Source organism: Heteronotia binoei, chromosome 12 (assembly GCF_032191835.1).
Source record: "Heteronotia binoei isolate CCM8104 ecotype False Entrance Well chromosome 12, APGP_CSIRO_Hbin_v1, whole genome shotgun sequence".
Lineage (NCBI taxonomy): Eukaryota > Metazoa > Chordata > Lepidosauria > Squamata > Gekkonidae > Heteronotia > Heteronotia binoei.
The window spans coordinates 45,457,474-45,479,202 of record NC_083234.1 but is presented as its reverse complement, the minus strand read 5'-3'; the positions used below and the strand labels follow the sequence as shown (position 1 = coordinate 45,479,202).

Genomic DNA, 21,729 nt, shown 5'->3' with positions numbered 1-21,729 from the left:
GAAGGAGAGTGGCAAACACTTATTGGATCTGACTGGGCAGATGCCCCAGCGGAGGGTGGTGGTGGTGGAGGCACCAGCTTCACTCACGGAAACAGCTATGGCACTGAGGCAGTCAGTCACGCAATGGTGCATTGTCTTCGGCAAGCTTTAGTGGGAATGAACATAGGTGACTTCAGCTCAGGAGATGCAACTCCCGGGAAGAATTCTCCAACACATCTATGGCTCTGCCCTCTACTTCCTGCTCTGTTGACAACACTGTAGCTGGCAAGAGGATGGGGGCAAGGTGTTGTATCTGCTTTGCCCCAGCTAATGGACTGGGCCAGGGGGAAGCATCAGAATCATCTCTCCCCCTGTGCCTGGAGCTGCCTGGCTACAGATGGGATTTTTCTGTATAGGGCTTTCATCAAGGGTAGCCTAGCAGCAGAAGTACAAGCTTAACCAAATGCACTTACGGCATTCCTCTGTAAATGTGCATTCACATATACAGGAGAAAATAGCTTACACTCAAGAATACCATTCCAGAGAGCACATGAACTTTTGTTTGCTCAAGGCATCTGACGTGTTTGTCTGTCTGCAACTTTCTACAACATTCTTTGTGCTTGCATGGTGGATTCCACAGGCCAATGAATGATAGATGGCCCTCCTCTTTGAACATGTTGGACAAAGCCAGCCTGAGATGAAGCTGGAATAAATTGGTAAACCCATGGAATTGGTAGTCTAACTGTTACCACCAGGGTTTAGGTCCAGAGATGCCCAATCCTTTGAGGAAAGGATGCAGAGCTGGTTCCTTGTTCGGGTGACTGCTGGCCAAAGTAATCACTTCCTCATCATTCTCTATTCACAACAGAGTCCCATTTATCATTGCAGTAGCCACTTGTGCAGCAGAAAACGAGTTCTGCAACCTCCCTCCCCACACTTCAGAGAAGACCAGTGTAATCTGTGTTTTCCCCAAGCTCCACTTTTGGTCAAAATCCTGTGATCTATGACCTCAAAAAAAGGTAAAGAGTAAGATGATATCATGGGTGAGGGGAACACAGGAGGAAGAACCAAGCTCCAGCTGTGATAGAGAAGTGGAACTGAGTTGCTGTTTTCTTCTTTGTACAGTTTCTATGCTTTTGACAACTGCATGGTACAGCTTAGGATTTCAGCTTATCATCTCATGTTCTGAAGAGCTTTACCTGCTGAACTTCTGCCTATCATACAGCAGCAGTTGACAGCACAGGAATTCTGCCTGGATGAAAGCCAATAAACCCCAGCTCTGACTGGCAGCAACTCTCAGGCACAGCGCCTTGCAACCCAAGAGAGTTTTTAACTGAAGGTGCCAAAGCCCACCTCTCACCCCCAGCCCTGGCCCACTCTCAGAAACTGACTGTTCAGATCAGCTCCAGCAGTGTCCTTTGGCTCTGCAGAGATTTAGAAAGGTGAGAGTAGCCAGCATAGGATTTTCCCACAGTAGAGAAAAAACTCAGACACAGACAAGGAAGAAACATAGCAAAAAAAGAGGTGAATGTGTATTTCATTCGATTCCCATCAGCATCACAGAAGAATATGTCCAAAGGAACCCTTAGGTGCCTGTCTCCTCACACAGGGAAACAAAGAGCCATGTTCAAACATGCCCTCTTATGACTCAGTGCAAAAGATAACAGGCCTTTTATGCAATTGCAGGAACAGGTGGCTCCAGATCATTCACAGGAAGGTGGGTGGGTGTGGGAAAGTGTAGCTGAGGCACACCTGCTTCTGCTTCGAAGACCATGGAAGTTCAGAAGGACCAAGAAGTTTCCTTCTTTGCACAACAAGTATCAAGCATTTCTCTGCTCTGGAGATATGAAGTCTAATCCTAAATGCTGGAAGATTTCTTCCTCTGAGGCAGCTGACAAAAATATTTTCTGGAAAGGATTTAAAAGAAACAGAAACTGTCACATTTTTAGACCCTTCACCTATCATCCTGCGGTTTTAAAAAAATCTGCTTCTGAATTCTGTGATCTGTCTAAATTAGCTAAGCTAAGCATAGGCATTGTCATTTCATTTCTTTGCATCACCTTCCAAATGGAGGCAGTGAACTTGAAAACCACTGAAGGCACCCTTTGCGGGGCTACTCTTCTTTTGCTTCCTCTGGTTGCATAATCCTGCCTGCCAATTAGGAAGGTTTCTCAGCCCCGCACCCCCAGCTTCTGAGAACTAAACAAGACAATAATTGAGGTTCTCAGTTTAAGAAATCCATTATCAGGTGAGAGAGGGCCCAATCTGAGTTGAGACCATGACACCAGGAAAGGAAGGGTTAAGCTTCCCCCTGCCCTTTTCTGGTTCTGAAAGAGCCCTGGGGAACTGCTATTTGCCTGCTCCATCCCTTTATGCTGTCTGTTCCTAGTTCAAATATGGGCCCTGTATGCCCAACAAATGAATTTTTAGAAACACTGGGGGCTCTGATCAATATCAGGGTTTGACCCTGAGTTTCCAAAGAAATCTCAAAGGACACACACATTCCAAGTTCTGTGAATAGCTTTCAGGGTTAAAAACTTGCTTGCTGAAACCAACAGGCTGCTGAATTATGTGTGTGTGTGTGTGTGTGTGTGTGTGTCACAGCAGCAAAAGCAACAGCTCCAGAACATGAGGTTTCCCAATCAACAGACATTTCCCAACACTCCTCATGGGTGAAACTGATAACCTTTCAGAGCTATCTTTTTAAAATGGCTCTTACAGTGTCAGAATCAGGATGCATCTACTGCATTTTTATCCTGCCCTATCTCCAAGGAACTTTTCGCCTCAAAACCTCGTGGCATAGCTTAGATTCAAAGACTAGATAAAGGTTAACCCAATGACCTTCAAGAATTTGAACCCAGACTACTCAGGCTGCTATGATTTGTGAAACACCAAAAGCTGAACACTGACTGTTGGCAATCTTTTCTGGGAACGTGAATTCTCAACAAGAAAAGAACTTGAAGCTAAAGTCAGAGCGCCTTCCTCCTGAGAAGTCTCCTCAGAAGTCATCTACCTTCTCTGTGTGATAAAGTGCATGACTGTTGAGCACCATTTTCTTCTCACGCTTGGAGAAGCGTCGGAGATCTCGCTCAAAATTCTGAAATGTAGTTGTGGAAAAGGGAGAGAAAAGAAAAGAAGTCAGCTTCTTCTAAGGCAGTAATTCCCAATCTGAGTGTACTAAGAATTAATCCAAGGCTCTAGACACTGAGGATACCCAATTACAAAGAAGGTTGCCTACGGCATCCCTGCATAAGGCACTGTTCTGACCTGGCCTCCTTCCAAACAGGAAACCTGCATTGGATGCAGTCGGATTGTTCAGTTTATTCCCAATATACAAAAGCAAAAGACTCAGGAAAAGCCACATGTCTAAGTAGGTATTCTACAGAGATAAACCAAGTGCAATAACTGCTGAGATCATAAAAGGCATTGATGTCTCCATAGCAAGGGAAAGCAGTGTCATTCCCCAATTAAATCTCTAGGTGGGAGGAAACACAGGGCCGGCCCTCCCAGCAGGTAAACTAGTCATTTGCCTAGGGTGCCTGGCTGGGGAAGCACCAAATTGGGCCCTCCTGGCCCGGAGCCATAGGCAAATGCCCAAATTTTGCTGCCTGGCCTGCATGCAGTCTCTTTATTGCTCCCTGAGCATCCAAGGAGCGATATAGAAACTGTGCACCAGCCAGGAGCCCACCCTGCCCCCCTCTGATGACTGGAATCATCAGAGAGGGGCAGGGAGGGCTTCTGATCAGTGTGCAGTCTCTGTATAGCTCCCCAACCGTGAGGATGGTCAGGGAGTGATACAGAGACTGTGTGTCAGCCAGGAGCCCTCCCCGCCCCTCTCTGATGATTCTGATCATCAGAGAGGGGTGGGGAGGGCTCCTGGCCAGTGTGCAGTTTCTGTATCAGTGGGGGGGAGCACAAGAGGGGAAGGGGCAGCCTGGGTGGCTGGTGCCATGGAGGGGGCAGTGGCTGGCAAGTCTGCCTGGGGCGCCATGCACCCTAGGGTTGGCCCTGGGGAAACATAGATACAGATCATCATTACAGAAGATAATATCCAATAGGATGACAAACTGGCTCAGGCTCTTCTCAGGCTTAAAAAGAAAATCTTGGGATGAACATAATTCCATCCCAATACAAGATCAATTAACAGACTCACCTTTGAACCAGTCCAGCCCAGCAAAGCAAATGCAAATTGACTGTAGGGGGTCACAACCAAGTCAACCCTGACAGCTTTCCTGCAAGGGGCACCTCCAGCGCCATTCAGTTCACAGCCAGGCTCCCAAGACATGGAGCTGAGGCAGAAAATAGAGAAACAACGTTCAAACCGATCCATGGTCGTTGCACTGACTGACAGCTCTTTGTCTTCAAGGGCCTGGAAAGTGTTTCTGTGGGTACTGCAGTACAGCAAGAAGCCCTAAGAAAAAAGGGGAAAGGGAAGGCAAAGGCCTTTTGAGAAAGGCAGCATCTGTAATAATCCCAATCCCAATGCATTATGTTGTTTTAACTAGTCTCTCTGCTGACAGATCCAAATGTTTTGTAATCTGCTTGCTGATTGACTGAATAGCTTTGTTGTGCTAGGAACCTTTACTGTTAGATTCAAAATATTGTTCTCATATTTTGATTTACTGAATAACTATCATACTTGTAATTCACCTTGAGTTCCAATGAGAAAGGCAGACCATAAAAATAAAATATAGTGCCAAGATTCCTAGACTCCAGATAGTTAAGGCATCCTTTTTTCTCTGAAATATAATTAGTTGGTGCAACTCAACTGATGCAACCCACTCATACACCCCCAAAGATATAAGCTTTAGAGAGTTTTATCAGTAAAGATTACCTCCTCTCAGAGGTGCCCACTCTTTGTTTACAAGTCACTGATTTGCCAGTGAAGATGCCTGTCCAGATCCAGGGCAATGGCTGACACAGAGATGCAACAGGCAGCCTCTTCTGAGAGGAGGCAGATCTACTGTGCCTCTAGAGTGGGGTAGAGTGAATGATCCGATCACATCTGAATCATGAGCATATTAACCTGCTCTCAAACAGAAGCTATTTGGAAAAGTTGAACAGGGATTGCATGTCATGTGATGTATACAAATGCTTTTTAAATGATATAATTAAGAGGGGGGTTTTGTGGCACATAGTTAACAAATTACACCAAGAGGTCTCTAGATTGCTTAAGCTCTTCATGAGCACTATCTGACTAATCTCTCCTCCCTTTCCACCACAACCAAATGTTCTTCCATCCCAGGATCTTCCCACAGCTCCTCACTCAAATGCAAATCTGCTCCTACCTGACTATCCAGCCAGCTGACAACTTTGCTCAACAGCCCCATCTCTTGGCCTTCAGTAGGGTGTGTGATGAGCAAGTCCACATCATGCCCAGTTTGTTTTCCCCTATTGGAGAAGCAGAAAAGCAATCATTGATGAAGGAGAAGGAACCAGTGGCTTTCAGCCAACCCCTTCTCCATCATTTACGCAGAACTAGAAGCATCAACATCCTCTTAACCAGTCCAGTGCAGAACTACACATTTTGTGTGGTTTCCCCTTTTCTTTTAGGGACTTTATAAAAAAATGTAGATGCTGAGGCTCTGATTTGAGAGAAGAGAGAGGCACAGAAAGAGATATTTCCTCCAAGTCATTTTTTCTGCTACAAACCACCCTCACCAAGATGCTTCATCCCTGCTGAGAGAAATACACGAGGACCCTGGGACTTGGCCTAACAGGGTTAAAAGCAGCTTCAGCAGAAATAAACGGGGGGGAAGCAAAGAAGGCCCTCTTCCTCTTTACATTGCAGCCTCAACAACTGTATTTTGCAAGGGAAAGGAAATCTGCCCCAAGCCAGATCAATTTCAACTCTAAGTGCAGGAGGTCATATGTGTGTGCATGTGCATGTTAAGTGCTGTCAAGGCACTTCTGACTTATGGCAATGTTATGAATTAACATTCTCCAAAACACCCTATCACTAGTAGCCATTCTCAAGCCTTGCAAACTCAGGGCTGTGACTTCCTTGACTGAGTCAATCCATCCCCTTTTCCTGCGGCCTTCAATTTTTCCTAGCATTACTGTCTTTTCCAGTGAGTCTTGCTTTCTCATAATGCGACCAAAGTATGATAGCCTCAGTTTAGCCATTTTAGCTTCTAGAATCATAGAATCCGATGGAATCTACATCTAGTCCAACCCCCTGCACAATGCAGGAAATTCACAATTACCTCCCCAGTGACCCCTGTTGTATGACCAGAAGATGACAAACACACCCACACACTCACACCCCCTCCAGGATTCCTGGCCAAACCAGCCTGGAGAAAAATTGCTTCCTGACCCAAAGTGTTGATCAGTGTTACCCCAGGCATGAAAAAAAGGGTCATGAGAACTAAGCACTGATGCAACTCTTTCTGCCTTCCTTCTTATTCTCTACCAAAGCTCACAGAATCAGCATTGCTGTCAGATGGCCATCTAGCCTCTGGTTAAAAACCTCCAAAGAATGAGAGCCCACCAAGCCTGTTCCACTGAGGAACTGCTCCGTCAGGAAGCTCTTCCTAATGTTTAGCTGAAAGTTCTTTTGATTTAGTTACAATCCATTGGTTCAGGTCTGACCTTCTGAAGCAACAGAAAATAGCTACATCCTCCATATCAGGGGTTCCCAACCCCTGATCCGGTCTGTGGCCCGTTAGCAACCGGGTCATGAGTTGTATAATTATTTCATTATATATTACAATGTAGTAGTAATAATAATACATTGTATTTATATCCTGCCCTCCACTCAAAATCTCAGAGTAGCTCACAATCTCCTTTATCTTCCTCCCCACAACAGATACCCTGTGAGGTGGGTGAGGCTGAGAAAGCTTTCAAGGACAACTCTGTGAGAGCTATGGCTGTCCCAAGGCCATTCCAGCAGCTGCAAGTGAAGGAGTGGAAAATCAAACCCAGTTCTCCCAGATAAGAGTCCGCACACTTAACCACCACACCAAAATAAAATGCACTATTATATGATCCCAAAACCATTGCCCCCCCCCCCCCCCGCTTGTCTGTGGAAGAACTGTCTTCCACAAAACCGGTCCCTGGTGCCAAAAAGGCTGGGGATTGTTGCTCCATATGACAGCCCTTCAAGTACCTGAAGATGGTTACCATATCACCTCTAAGTTGTCTCCTCTTCAGGCTAAACATACTCCACTCCTTCAGCCTTTCCTTGTAGGACTTGGTCTCCAGACTCCTCCCCATCTTTGTTGCCCTCCTCTGGACACGTTCCAGCTTGTCTATAACTTTCTTAAATTGTGGTGCCCAAAACTGATCACCATACTCTAGGTGGGGTCTAACCAGAGCAGAGTAAAGCAATACCAACATTTCATTTGATCTGGACATTTCACATGATGTATTGAAATCATCAGTTTGGTGATGAGCCAGTTTGGTGTAGTGGTTAAGTGTGCGGACTCTTATCTGGGAGAACCGGGTTTGATTCCCCACTCCTCCACTTGCACCTGCTGGAATGGCCTTGGGTTAGCCATAGCTCTGGCAGAGGTTGTCCTTGAAAGGGCAGCTGCTGTGAGAGCCCTCTCCAGCCCCACCCACCTCACAGGGTGTCTGTTGTGGGGGGGGAAGGTAAAGGAGATTGTGAGCCGCTCTGAGACTCTTCGGAGTGGAGGGCGGGATATAAATCCAATATCATCTTCTTCTTCTTCTTCTTGATAACAGCCCACAATTGAATTTGCCTTTTAGCTACCACATCACACCGCTGACTCATGTTCAGCATATGGTCCACTAAGACCCCTAGATCCTTTTCACACATACTACTGCCACCTTCATCCCCAGTAATTCCAGACTATCATTCAGCTGTCTGCACCAGCTGCCGGCATAGGCTTTGTTCAGGGTTTAAGCTAGAGTTTAACGGGATAGGTTGCCAACACACTGCAAATCTTTGTCTATTTAATGTGGAAAACAATCACACCACTCTTGCTCTCTTGGTGGAAAATGTGCTGGACTGTTAAATACTATAGTAACATTACAGGTTTTTTTTACACATCATCTTACCTACATGGGTGCAAAGACATCAACAGAAAACAACATAGCTGCTTTGTGCCCCCTAACAGGAACCTGCTGATCCCACAATACTTGCCATTCTTCCTGGATCCAAACTAAGGATTAATTCTTACACAAAGTAAATTGGATCAGAGAACACATCTGTGCTATAACATCTCAGGATAATCCCCAGAGATGTTAGCTGGGGGACATAACAGTCAAAATGGGTTTGAAAACTCATTTCCATTAGTCTCCAGAAAGTCAGAGCATTCCTCCATTTTACTGAAGGAGAAAGGGTTCCAGGAATGAGAAAAGCAGATACTAGTGCATTATGGGAGCCAGATATCAAGAGTCCGTTAACTAAATCAGCTCACCTTCTAAAACCTCCTGTCAGAATCACAGATGCTCCATGCAGGAACTGGTTCACTGCTGTTTGCACCACCTGAACAATGGCTTCTGCCTCAGAGCGCTTCACTGGACTGCTGAGGTCCCTGTTATGCAGGAGTCCTGATGGGAAACCAGGTCACACCAAGGAGGAAAGGGATCAGTGCTTCAGGAATAAAACAATAAGAGGAAGCCAAATTTCTGTCTGTTCTGTACTGATGTCTTTCACTTCCCGTTCTTGCTTCAGGGACAATATATACTCCAGTTTTGCCCAGAAGCCCTTGAAAGGCTTTCAAGGTCACTCAGGACAGACTCCTCCAATGCCCCACAAAGCAGTACATAAGCATGGCTCGCCCTTTCCAGCAAGCCAGGTAAGCAGGCCTTCTCAAATTCAGGGCATCATTAAAAGCAGCTGCATAGCTGAAAAAGATCTGACCTACCAATAATCCAATGCCATCCTAAGGAGAGTTACATCCTTCTAAATCCCATTGAAAGGCTATAATTTAAGATGGCACTGACAATCTACTATGATGTTCAATAGTACACAATGCCACAGAAATAAAAGGAAAAATGACAAAACAAAGCTGCAAGTAAACTAGTTAACAGCTAAAAACAGAAACGGAAGTTTAGAAGTCATTACCCAAGGGGTACAGACAAAGCAAACACACACCCTCTAGAACAGGGGTGTCAAACATGCAGTTCAGGGGCCGAATCAGGCCCCTGGAGGGCTATCAAGCCCCCAGACATCTGCTTCCTTTTCCCTCTCTCTTGCTTCCTTCTGCATAACGGCTTGCTTTGCCAGGCTTGCTCAATTGTATAGGAGCTACAGAGCAAAACCTCTATTTTCTCCATTGGTTGAGGCTCACCCCCCCTAGTCCCCTGGGGAAAGGAAAGAGCCAGAACTTCCTTTGCCCAGTTCCCTGGATCCCATGGTAGAAATACAAAGAAAACATCCTTAAGACCAATGAGTGCTAATGTTTTAAGCATGTTTTAAGTTTTTCTTTAAAAATTTGTGTTTGTGTTCTTTATAACATTTATATCTCTGCTACCTAATCTTAAATAGGTACACACATGGCCCCATCCAACATGGCCCACCCCAACCTGACATGGCCCGGCCCCTCAAGGTCTCATTTATGTCAGATCCGGCCCTGCTCTAGAATCACAAACCAACACTATCAAAAACTTGAGTAAAGAAAAATTATTTAATCCATTGTCTAAAACAGGTACTAGGATGGCTGAAAGGGGGCATTCCATAAGCAAAGTATTATTTCCAAAAAAAGGGTCATTTCTCTGGTAGACCCACTTTTCTTCCAAAGGTAGGAGCACCAAAAATAAAAACACTGGGAAGACAGTCCAGCACATTTGGGTGTCAGTGGTCCTTTAAACACCCAGACCACAGAAGGTTTCAAAGGCAACACCACTGCTTTGAGTTGTGCCCAGAAGTGGACAGCCAGCCAGCACAGTTCTTTCAGTACTGGAGGGATGTGCTTCCAATAATACATGTCCATCAGCACTCTGCATGGATTACTCACCGGCTTGCTGTGCATTGGTCAGTTTTGCATGATGCACCTGCAGGTCATCAATGGTCCTCAGTCCTTCCTGATACCATCGGCCAGCAGTTTTCACCCCAACACCAAAGATCTTTGTGAAATGCTGCAAAGCAAAAGCCATTTATTATAGCCTTCTGCTGTATAGTTCCAACAAACATGCATTGTGGTTTTCTCACTTTCCATTTGGAGAGAAGCCTTTCCATATTGACTCATTTGGTGAGGGACTATGGTTTAGGGGCAGAGCATCTGCTTGGTGGTCCCCAGGTTCAATCCCTGGCATCTCCAATTAAAAGGATAAGGTAGTAGATGATATAAAAGTCCTCCACCTGCAATCTTGGAAAGCTACAGCCAGCCTGAGGAGACAGTACTGACTTTGATGATGATATTGGATTTATATTCCGCCCTCCACACTGAAGAGTCTCAGAGCGGCTCACAATCTCCTTTACCTTCCTTCACCACAACAGACACCCTGTGAGGTGGGTGGGGCTGAGAGGGCTCTCACAGCAGCTGCCCTTTCAAGGACAACCTCTGCCAGATCTATGGCTGACCCAAGGCCATTCCAGCAGGTGCAAGTGGAGGAGAGGGGAATCAAACCCGGTTCTCCCAGATAAGAGTCCGCACACTTAACCACTACGCCAAACTGGCTCTACTGATTCGGTATTAGCCAGCTTCATGTGCGTTCATGTATATGTGTTCATTTGGGAAAAAACAACAACTGCCTGCACTGCAAAGGATTCTGGGGTATATCATTGGGTGCCCACTTAGTTCACACAGGGTAGGAGCCAGATCTAAACAGGTTTTGCCATCACTTCACAAAAACCCAAAACACACCCCAGCTTTTTGGTAAGGGTGTGACATCTTCCTTTTAAGCATTTTTATGTGGACAAAGTGTAGTAATGCTAGAAGTAACAGAATCTTTGTGCTTGGGGGTGGTGGTGGTGGTGGTGGTGAGATGGTGGTGAGAGAGAGAGAGAGAGATGTGAAAGAAGCGATGGCCATACAGAGCATTCCATTCCATTCTCACAGAAATCCCAAGAGACAAACTTCATGACTGTTTTATAGAACAATGGCTTATAAAATGCACACAAGTGAAGGCATTTGTAAATATGCACAGGCTACTATTTCTCTGGAGCAATGGGAATGACTTTGGCTTACTACTACTTGTGTTGGCCCTAGACTACACCCTGTATAGAAAGTCTTCCTTCACGTAGGTGGTTCCAAGTGGAGCTAGTATCAACATTGCTGCTTTAACCCTCTCCAAAAACAGAGGAAATAACAGCAGTTTCCAGTTGAAAACATAAGAATCAATAACTGGTATGGCTGACCCAAGGCCATTCCAGCAGCTGCAAGTGGAGGAGTGGGGAATCAAACCTGGTTCTCTCAGATAAGAGTCCGCACACTTAACCACTACACCAAACTGGCTCTACTTGCTTTTTTAGGTTACTCTAAAATAAGCACTTTTATTGAAGGACATCCATCCAGTTAACAATGCAATCCTAAACAGAGTCCCACGCTTCTGAACTCATTGATTAATTCTTCTTAGTAATGCATTGGTAAACTAATACAAACTTAAATACATGTAAACTCCTCTTAACATCAAGGGGTGGAAGAAGAATTGAATTACCCATCATGAAAAGTACCCAATAAGGGCTGACATTGGCTGCATCGAGATGCATGGCTCCATGCAGTGCTGGTCAGACTTCTGGGTTCTCAAGATGCTTTTTTCAAACTACAGCTTACAGAAACAACAGTTTGTGAAACCAATCTGATAATAAAGCATGGCAGGACACAACAAACAAATCCACAGGCCATGAACCATGGAAGACCTATAAATACTGACAGCCACCAGAGGGCAATAAGGATAGGCACACCAGAGAAACAAAGGCATTTTGCAAACAGACAGCCTCCTCCATTTGCACAACTCCTTTCCAAGGCTCCTCTAGCTATAATTCTATATGGAGCTTCAAAGGTCACCCAGTTCAAGAGACGTCTGCATTTACTCTGAATTATTTTTAGCAAAATTTAAATTTTGTACTCAAAAATGGTATTTATTATTTCCATAAATTATGCAAATTCAGCACACTCATATAGACCTATCTACATTTTTGTAATTTATTCGGATTTTGCTAACTACTGGGAGAGGTAAGAATTAAGCAGGCACAGAAACTTTCACCCCTGATTCCCAGACATTTCATTAGCTGGACACCTCTTCTGGGCTCTGGAAATTCCGCCAAGTTTTGTCCCACACTCTTTAAAGTATATCTGCACAATTTAGAAACCTGCTTTCCCCCCTTCAAAGCAAGAAAGAAGATTATCTGGAAGTTAAATTCCACACTCAATGCCACAGGCTAAACTTTACCTCTCCTGGAGCCAAGGCTCCAAGCAAGTATGGGAGATGGGAAACTTGTCAAGTTCCATGGCATTCAGTGGCGACAACCACCCAAGCCACACAACACCTCATCCAAGCACCACTGTACCTTCATAGTCTGGTATCTCTCAGACTGCCTTATATTCTCCACCTCTGCTGATGCACCATCTTCCAGCACTTCCTGTTCAAGAGACACAAACGGGCTGAGATTGCTTAAATTAGCAATGGCTAGCTCAACATCAACATTAGAGCCCCATGGCGCAGAGTGGTAAAGCTGCAGTACTGCAGTCTGAGTTCACGACCTCAGTTCGATCCCGGCAGAAGCTGGGTTCAGGTAGTCGGCTCAAGGTTGACTCAGCCTTCCATCCTTCTGAGGTCGGTAAAATGAGTACCCAGCTTGTTGGGGGGGAAGTGTAGATGACTGGGGAAGGCAATGGCAAACCACCCCATTAAAAGTCTGCCATGAAAACGTTGTGATGTGATGTTACCCCAGAGTCGGAAACAACTGGTGCTTGCACAGGGGACTACCTTTACCTTTTTAGCTTTTTATCTTTGGGGTCCTGAATATTTGATTCCTTTTAGTGGACTTGCTCATATTGAGTACTACTGAATGCTTGATATTATATTGACAGCTTGAGTTTTCTCCAGTTCAGATGCTTGCGCTATCCTTCTAAAATAAACTTGGCTTCACTATACCAAGATTCTCAGGGTTTCATTTAACTTGCCACTTTGTGGAGTATCCCTTACTGTTGTTGGTGTGGGTCCCTGCCCAGAAAGGGGGTATTCCTTTAAGCTAGGCATGCAATGCAAGCCAGGAACTGTCTGAATGGAAGACCGAGGCCGAGGTCAGATGCACATAAACTGATGAGATGGGCATGGATGAAAGCCAGATGCATGTCGGATTTTATGCAGTTGTCCAAACATGGTCATTGGCTCGTTTGTGTCCCGAATTGCCACGACTGAGACGCGGACTTTTTTGATAGTACATTAAATCCGGAATAAGAATGCTTCTGACGACTCCCGCACGTACTTTCTATGTTTGAATGCTCCATTGTAGCCGACTCGTCGCAAGCGCACATCCACTTCCCTGCGAGAGCCCACTCCAAATGATATCATTGGCCAGCAATTGTTGACTCAGCCTTCCATCCTTTCGAGGTCGGTAAAATGAGTACCCAGCTTGCTGGGGGGGGGGGGAGTGTAATGACTGGAGAAGGCAATGGCAAACCACTTCATAAAAGGTCTGCCGTGAAAACTTTGTGAAAGCAGCATCAGCCCAGAGTCGAAAACGACTGGCGCTTGCACAGGGGACCGTTCCTAAATGGGGGGGGGGGGAGCAGATCACCCACATTTGCTGTCTCCCTGCCAGGGGAGGAGGATGACCCACCTTTGCCGTCTCCCCACCAGGCAGAGAGATAGCAAAGAGAGTTGCCGTGTGCCCTCCCCATTTAAACACCACAGAGGGGTATTTAAATGGGGGGGGGGAGATCCCGCATCTTTGCTATCTCCCCGCCAGGCAGAGAGACAGCAAAGAGAGTTGCCGTGCGCCCCCCCCCATTTAAACACCACGGCAGGGTGTTTTAATGGGAGGGGGGGAAGATCCCGCACCTTTGCTATCTCCCCGCCAGGCGGAGAGACAGCAAAGAGAGTTGCCGTGTGCCCCCCCCCCATTTAAACACCACAGCGGGATGTTTTAATGGGGGGGGAGGAAGATCCCGCACCTCTGCTATCTCCCCGCCAGGCGGAGAGATAGCAAAGAGAACTCCTGGGCTTCCCTTTCCTTTCCGGGTGTTTAAATGGGATGGGGGGCAGATCGCCCACCTTTTTTGGCACCTTTTTTTAAAAAAAAGCCAAGCACGATGGTACTGTGCTTGCGTGAGTGTGAAATGCCATCTCAAAAAATGAGGTCCGGTTGAGCACTCTGATTGACCAGCGACGGGACCCACATGGGATAGAACGGTAGCCTGGCTGTTGGCTGATCGGGAAATTGGTTGTGCGGATTATAATAGAGGTGCGTTGCAGATGGATTTAATGGTAAGTGTGACCGCACCCCAAGAGGTGTATGGAAGAGGCTGTTCTTCCTTTCACTCAGGTTACTTCAGTGTGGATTTTAGATTAGGCTGGAAGATGGTCTGCATTCAAAATACATATCTAGTCTTTGTAACTGCACATGGCAGTGGGCTTCACTGCCTTTAATAACTGCAATGAGCAAAAAATTCTGAATCTTCTCCTGGAATGCAGAAAAAGAGCAGGAAGCTGGAAGCAGAGTGTGCTGAGAGAGAATAAGTAGCCTTAGGGTGAAAGTTACCTGGATTATTTTCCTGGAGTGCTCTCCAATGCCAGGAAGGGAACTTAGGTCTTTAACACTTTGGACAGTCCAAGGTAAGGACTTGAGCACTGAGGCAGCCCTGGAAAAGGCCAAGCTGCGTCCTTCACTACCACAGAAGAGTGTCTCTGCAGCCATTGTTTCCAGAGCTTCCTGACAAATGAAGGACAATAAGGAATAACTTCTGGGAGATGCCAAAAGTAGGTTCGAATGCTTAGAAGAGAGCTACACCATCTTAGTTCCACATAAAGGAAACAGTAGGTGTGAATGCAGTCATATATTCCACAGTCTCCTCATAACAAAATCTTCCCGCATGTATAAAGTTAGCAAATACAGGGGAAAACTATGATAAAATCCTCCTCCATAACATGGTAGTTTTGCATAAGAAGAGAGTCCAGATTAGGACTGTCACCTTTTCTCCCATTTTATGGTTCTTTTCTCATGTGCCTATAACAGAAACCTTGTGTACAAGAATGCAGTAGAAGCAGTTAGGGCCCAAAAGGGCAAACAGCATTCCCCATTTCAGCTCATGAAAATGGGAGAGGGGGGGAGGAAAAGAGGCCATGACATGGATCAGGGAACCCTGACTCAGCTCATTTATTTTTTTAAAAAATGCACTGTGTTGTTCGTTACTTAATCTTCATCTGCTGCTTTTCTTCCTTTTTTTTTTTAAACACTGCATTCTTGGAAGATGTTTAGAGTACAGTGGCTGAGCCAGCAAATGAGACACTCCTATTTCTGAACTGGGGCAGATTCAAATGAAAAATCCTCCTTTCACATGCACATACTGGAGGCAGACAGTCCTGCCAAGTTGTACTGTATACCCAGTCCCGGAGTCTGAATCAGCTTCAATGCAGCCACTGACATAGCAGGGATCTTCCGTGACTCCCCTTCATTTCAATGAAGCTGGTACAGGAAAATTTCCAAGTGACTTATTTCCCTGTAGTCACAGGGATCAAAGACGGGGCACCACCTGGCCTCATCACCTTGGCTACCAATATGCTTTCTGTAGGCTCTGACCCTGCCACTATTTCTATTTCAGTTCCCCGATTCAATGCCTTCCAGTTACCAGATTTAGTCAAATTACCGTGAGCAGCTGATTCTTGTGGGCAAGTGGAGTTTGGCGTTGGCAGGCATAAGCAGCCACCTGACATCTGTTCTCAAGTGTTTCTGCATGGACGGTCACCTGAAGAGGAGGAAGCAGAAGATGTAGTCCCATGATTTGTAACCTGTCCCCTTCCAAATGGTCAAGGTAAGCATTTACTTATTTTTCAGGGGTGAGTGGGGAAGAAAAACTGGCCCTTGAAAAGGGACCCACTCTCTGCCCTCCAAAAAAGGAGGGAGAGGCAACCTGCTTGCCCAGTTAGCCAATGGCCTACCCAGGGCTTTTTTTGTAGCAGGAACTCCTTTGCATATTAGGCCATACACCCCTGATATAGCCAATCCTTCTGGAGCTTACAGTAGGCCCTGTACCAAGAGCCCTGTAAGCTCCAGAACGATTGACTACACCAGGGAAAAGTCTAATTGATCACAACAGACCTCCCACTCTCACTATTTAAATACAATAGCCAGTTCCCAATATTCTGTCTGTTGTGCTAGAGAAGTCATACTCACCTTCCTGACAAAGGAGGAAAAAAAAGAGAAACAGAAGCTGGGAAACTGTTCATAGGGCACATGGTATGCAAACTCTCAGAATGGCATTCCCAAACCTCTTTTTCTGAAGCAATTTTGTGGGTTGTTGTGGCAATTAGTGACATACAAGATTGTACTCTATTCTTCATTCTACCCATATAGATGAAAGTTTAATACGGTCAAAGACCAATCAATTAAATACAAATAACTTAATAAGATACAGTCAGGCAATACTATAATGGGAATAAAACATACACAGTATAAAATATAATTAGGCAATACTATAATGAGAATAAAACATAGACAGTATAAAATATAATTTCCTCCCCAAAAACACTGATTATAGGTTAGAGGACATCAGAAGGGCATGCAAAGACCAAGAGAGATTGAAATGCAGTGAAGCTCTTTCTCTGTGCAAGCACCAATAGTGGGTCACACAAGAAACAGCCTCTCTGGATGCAAACACCAAATAAGAGCACAGCAAACCTAGCTGCTGCCTTGTCACTCTTTCACAGCAGCTTCCATCTCCATGCCAGAAAAAAAGAGCTTCACATTCTAAACACCTGCATGTAACATTGCTAATCTGGAAACAGGAGGAGGACAAAAACTTGGGGCCTATCTTCCATGGTCCACATGCCTCCTAGTAAAACAGAGACTAATTCAAATATCAAGGTGTCCCTTTGACAGATAAGCTTGACTCACCCCCAGACAGTGCCTGCGTTCAATCTCCACAGGCTGTCCAGCACTCATGCTCTCTGTGAACCAGCTGAGATCAAGCAGAGCCAGGTCACTTCCTGCAGCACCCACAGAGCGGCTCCCATTCCTCTTCATCCACTCAACCACCTCATCTCCAGAGTTGCCTTCTGATACTACATGAGTTACTCTGTCACTAGGGAGGTAAAGAAGAAAGGGCTCAACTTGCAGGCCCAAACAACACAGCTCCAGCCAGCCAGCCTTGTACTGTACAGTACACATGGTTCAGAGAGATGGAATAGGCTGAGGCCTAGTCCAAGACAGCCAAAGTCATTTTGGTGCCAGAGATGAAATTGAACAATCCAGCCCTTCACATACTCTGTCATGATCCTGGGCCTAGTGATGCCTATAGGCTTCAGAGAAAAGCCTAAAAGTTATTACAGAAAGCCTACATTTTCCAGGATCCCTTCTGTCACTCTGATGGGGTGGCAAGGTTTTGGAGGGAAACTAGCCCAGAGTGAGGTGGGATCTGGGAGGAAAGCATAAAAGGGCCAAGCACAGGCAGGGTGTGTTCTTTCCTGAAGAGGCTGTAGGCAGGGAGGTTCTTTCCTGGTAGGCTGAGCTGGAGGCAGGCTGTAATCTAGAGAGCTTGCAGCAGGGAAGATCCCTCACCCAAGGGAGGTGGCAGGTTTTGGTATTAGAGCAAGGAATGTCTAGCTAAACACATCAGGGCATCTGTTTATTTGCACCCACCTTTACTGTATATATATTTGACTAATTTTACCCACATTATTTGAGCACTGTAAATAAACTGTTGTTGTTTGCGGTGGGTCATCTCCTTGGTTAAGAGGTATTGACTAATAAGGAAGACACAGGGTTGGGTGCTCTGGGCCCTCTCATGCAGACCCTTACCAGAGTGGTGGCAGCCAGTAAAAGGCCCTCCTAAGCCCCTGCTGTGTGACACACCCAAATTAAAAGGACACAATTCATTAGGAAGTCTTCATGCAAATACCCCATGAGTTGTAACTCTTGTCAAATTCAAAAGGGCCTACAGGAGAAAACTCCTCAACAGACCGTGGCTGTTATCTAGGGTTACCAGTTTTGGGTTGGGAAATTATTGGAGAGTTTGGGGATGCAGAATGGGAAGGGGAGGGACCTCAGCAATGTACAATGTCACAGAGTCCACTCACCAAAGCAGCCATTTTTTCCAGGGGACCTTACTCTAACAATCACTTTCCTTCTCTTTGAAGACGACAAGGGAAACCCACTGCCTGAGGTAGACGCTTCACATTGCCCCATAGCAGGACTTCTCTGGAAACAGTCCCTCTGGGTCCTGCCAGTTGTAGTCCATGGCTGATTTATACAATCCTGAAAGAGGCCTGAGATGCGGACTGAAACTATTTGGGCCAAATCTGGACACAACAGTCAATGTGCTAACACAACTGATAATTCCACTTAACTTATGGAATGCACTGCCACAAATGCAGTGACTGCCACTGATTACAGAGATTTTAAAAGAGGAATTAGACAAATTCATGGAGGTCTACTGGCATCTATAAGCCACAACTGTTAAATGGCACCTCCAAGCTCAAACATAGTTACTGATGACAAAGAATTTGCCTGTCTACTGTGAGAAAGAGGATGCTTCATTAAACAAATTCATAGCCTGATCCAGCACAGTTCTACTTGTGTTCTCAAATCAAGCCCCATTTTTTTTAACACCAGCAGAGAATTCATGGCTCAACCATTAAAGCCTTCAAGAGTTTCAGATAAAATGCCCTCTTGAACTAAATAAACAGACAGCAACATTAATACTAATGCTTTATTTATTGACACCTGACACCTGCTCTGACTTGGCCCAGCTGCTTTTTACCTATTGGCACCTTCCACGCAGAATCCTTTGCGGCGCGCCAGAGTAGTGAGGAAAGCCTTACGACTGGCACCCATCCTCTTCTCCACCAGACAGAGTACCACACCTGGGAAACAAACATGATCTTCTGGGTTGGCTGGCAGAGTGGGCTCAGACTGGCGTTGACGCTTTTTTTTCACAGGAAGCTGTGACATCATTGGCTCAGTGGAAGAAGACCTTTCTGCCCAAACACAGCCAATAGAGCTGAAGATTATGGCTCTGGCATTTCAAGGAAGGAGAGGACCTGGAAACACAAAAAATGAAAGATACCTTTCCTGGGGGCTTAGCAGGACACTCTGCTGTTGCCAGGTTTCTTATTGAGCAGAGAACCACTGTCTTTACCCAGCACATCAGAGCAGATGAAGCATCTCCATCATTGGAAGAACCAGTCTACTACAGAGTGAAACAAGCCGATGTAATTAAGAGTGCCAACTTCTTATTTGGTCCCAGCTCTTACACTCTTAACAGCAGACTTCTCTGTATGTATTAACTCCTAATAACATGAACAGCTTGAACTCCAGAACACACTGCCTAATGGAAAATATTTACATTGCATATTGTTATGTTTGGAGGTTTTAAGTATTTGGTTTCCTTAGTAATTATATTGTAAGGATCTCAAGCTCATGATAAAGAGAGATATTGAAATGACCCATATTGATAGATTGTTTGGCTATCTAAATCCTATTGATGTTGCTACATATTTTGCTGAAGAGAAGTTCAGTCAGACTTGTATTACATACAACAGAGAGACTTTACATATGCTGCACACTCCGTTTTAGGGCTCTTTAAAATTGCATTTGGGATGGGCTTTAGGATAATTTCTTATGCCTATAGTTGAGGTATTTACTAACATTGTGCAGACTTTGTGGTAGTTGTTGTTCAACAACTCTTTGTAATTTTGTATAACTGTCTCCATAGTATTTTGTATTTCTTTGTCTTGGGCTCTTATTAGCAGACTTTTCTGTATGTCTTAACTGTTAATAATATGAACAGCTTCACCTCCAGATCAAGATGCATTTGAAAGCACAGAAGAAGGCCAGACAAGTACAGTGCTAGGAACTACAGTCTATAGTTCACAACTTAACTCTTACCACAATCACTAGGCAGTCTTTGGAAAGCCTACTCAAACTCAGCCTCCCATCTGCAATACAGGAAAAATACTGTGCTATCTTGAAATGTGATATTGGAAAGAGAGTTTTACAGACTCCATTGACCACCAAAAGGGCAAATAACACTCCCTAGAAGCTAAAATGACTAGACCATGGGCAGGGCATATTTCTAGGATGGAAAACCACCGCCTTCCCAAGATTGCTCTGTATGGCGAACTTTCCACCGGCCATCGAAATAGAGGGGCACCAAAGAAGAGGTACAAGGACTCCTTGAAGAAATCCCTTGGCACCTGTCGCATCAGTCATCACCAGTGGTCTGACCTAGCCTCAGATCGCAAAGCATGGAGGCACACCATCCACCAGGCTGTCTCTTCCTTTGAGAACACACGCATAGCTGGTCTTGAGGACAAAAGGAGATTGAGGAAGAATCGCACTGCTACAGCACCAACCCCAAATCAGACTTTTCCCTGCAGCCACTGTGGCCGGATCTGCCTGTCCCGCATTGGTCTTGTCAGCCACCAGCGAGCCTGCAGCAGACGTGGACTACTGCACCCTTCTTAAATCTTCGTTCGCGAAGTCAAGCCGAGAGAGAGAGAGAGAGAGAGAGGCTATTGTTCTATGGCCATGTTATGATAAAGCAGGACTCAATGAAAAAGACAATTATGCCAGAAAAAGCTGAAGGCAGCTGGAAAAGAACCAACATAAGGCAGATTGACTCTATCAAGAAAACCACATGGCCCTCAGTTTGCAAGTCCTGCACAGAGGATGAATGAGAGGACATTTTGGAAATAATTAATTTACAGCATCATCTTAAGTCATAGTTAATTTGCTTGACAGAACTCAACACACATGTATACCTTACCAGGATATTACGTAGAATATTGTAATAATACTCATAAAATTCTGAGCACTTGACATGCGCTATGGAAATTATTTACTTATACTGCTGCTAAAATTCTTTCTTCCCTCTACACATCTATTGAAAGTACTGGCAGACCTAGATATAATGGGGGTGGGGGATTCTACTTCAGCATTCTGGAAAACCAGCACAAACACAAAGCAGATGTTCTACTAACCAAGTCATAGATTCTTCCCTAGCAGCAAGGACAGACAACAATTTGTAAAAGGACTGAGAAACGCTGAGGGCATCATCAACAAAACCCAGACTAGGCCCTGGGAGAATCAGGTTCAAACCCACATGCAGCCAGAAAATGTACAGGATAATCTTGCACCAACCACTCAGTTCCAAACAACCGACCTGACAAAACTGTTGTAAGAATAAAACTTATCCACCATTCACAGCAAGTTCCCATGGCAGAGCAGGGATTATAACCTGTATCTCCCAGATCGTAATCTTGACACCCTAGCCACTTCATCAGGTACACCGCCCTAAAAGGCGCGCAAAACACAAGACAGATTTGGCGGGGGAAGGAAGGCGAAACATCCCATTACTGGTAATACAACTGATACTGCAATTCGACGCACGAGGATTCACGCATAAATCCAACTGAGCTCAATACAATTTCCTTACAAGTCAACACTCACAAGATGATGATGCCCCAGTACCAGAATCACTCGCACACACTTAAATTACTGAATAAAAAGGCATGGAGAACTAGCAATCAGTACTCATCCCCCAGTTTTGAAAAAAGCACCAGCAGCAGCCCGGCCTGCGCAAAACGCAGCACCCACTCTCAGGCCACTCCCTTTAGGAAAACAAGCCCCTCCTGGGGGTGGTCCTTAATCACACAAAACCCCACCCACCTACCCAC

At 45.3% G+C, this 21,729-nt stretch overlaps 1 protein-coding gene across 2 annotated transcripts; it reads right to left on the bottom strand.

Moving 5' to 3' along the window:
* Window positions 1–1,485: 1,485 nt before the first annotated feature.
* Window positions 1,486–21,675, bottom strand: POLM (DNA polymerase mu). Of its 2 annotated transcripts, none has more exons than XM_060250988.1 (12): window positions 21,503–21,675; window positions 18,813–19,092; window positions 16,949–17,135; window positions 15,702–15,800; window positions 14,597–14,767; window positions 12,401–12,472; window positions 9,906–10,026; window positions 8,364–8,496; window positions 5,268–5,370; window positions 4,133–4,390; window positions 2,993–3,076; window positions 1,486–1,886 (listed from the first exon to the last, which is right to left on the bottom strand). In XM_060250988.1, exons 2-12 carry the CDS (start codon window positions 19,004–19,006, stop codon window positions 1,800–1,802), a joined length of 1,509 nt encoding a protein of 502 aa, XP_060106971.1. In that variant the 5' UTR covers window positions 19,007–19,092; window positions 21,503–21,675; the 3' UTR covers window positions 1,486–1,799. The 2 variants fall into 2 exon arrangements, with proteins under 2 accessions (XP_060106971.1, XP_060106970.1); XM_060250987.1 differs by having other exon boundaries at window positions 21,543–21,559.
* Between the last annotated feature and the right edge of the window lie 54 nt (window positions 21,676–21,729).

Bases quoted from the DNA above. Each gene is read 5' to 3' on its own strand.
- POLM (XM_060250988.1), bottom strand. From the start codon at position 19,006: ATGATGTCACAGCTTCCTGTGAAAAAAAAGCGTCAACGCCAGTCTGAG. The intron at 15,801-16,948 runs GTGAGTCAAGCT...CCTCCTCTTCAG, and splicing joins AACGCAGGCACTGTCTGGGG to GTGACCGTCCATGCAGAAAC. The intron at 1,887-2,992 runs GTAGATGACTTC...AATCCTTTCCAG, and splicing joins CACTTTATCACACAGAGAAG to AAAATATTTTTGTCAGCTGC.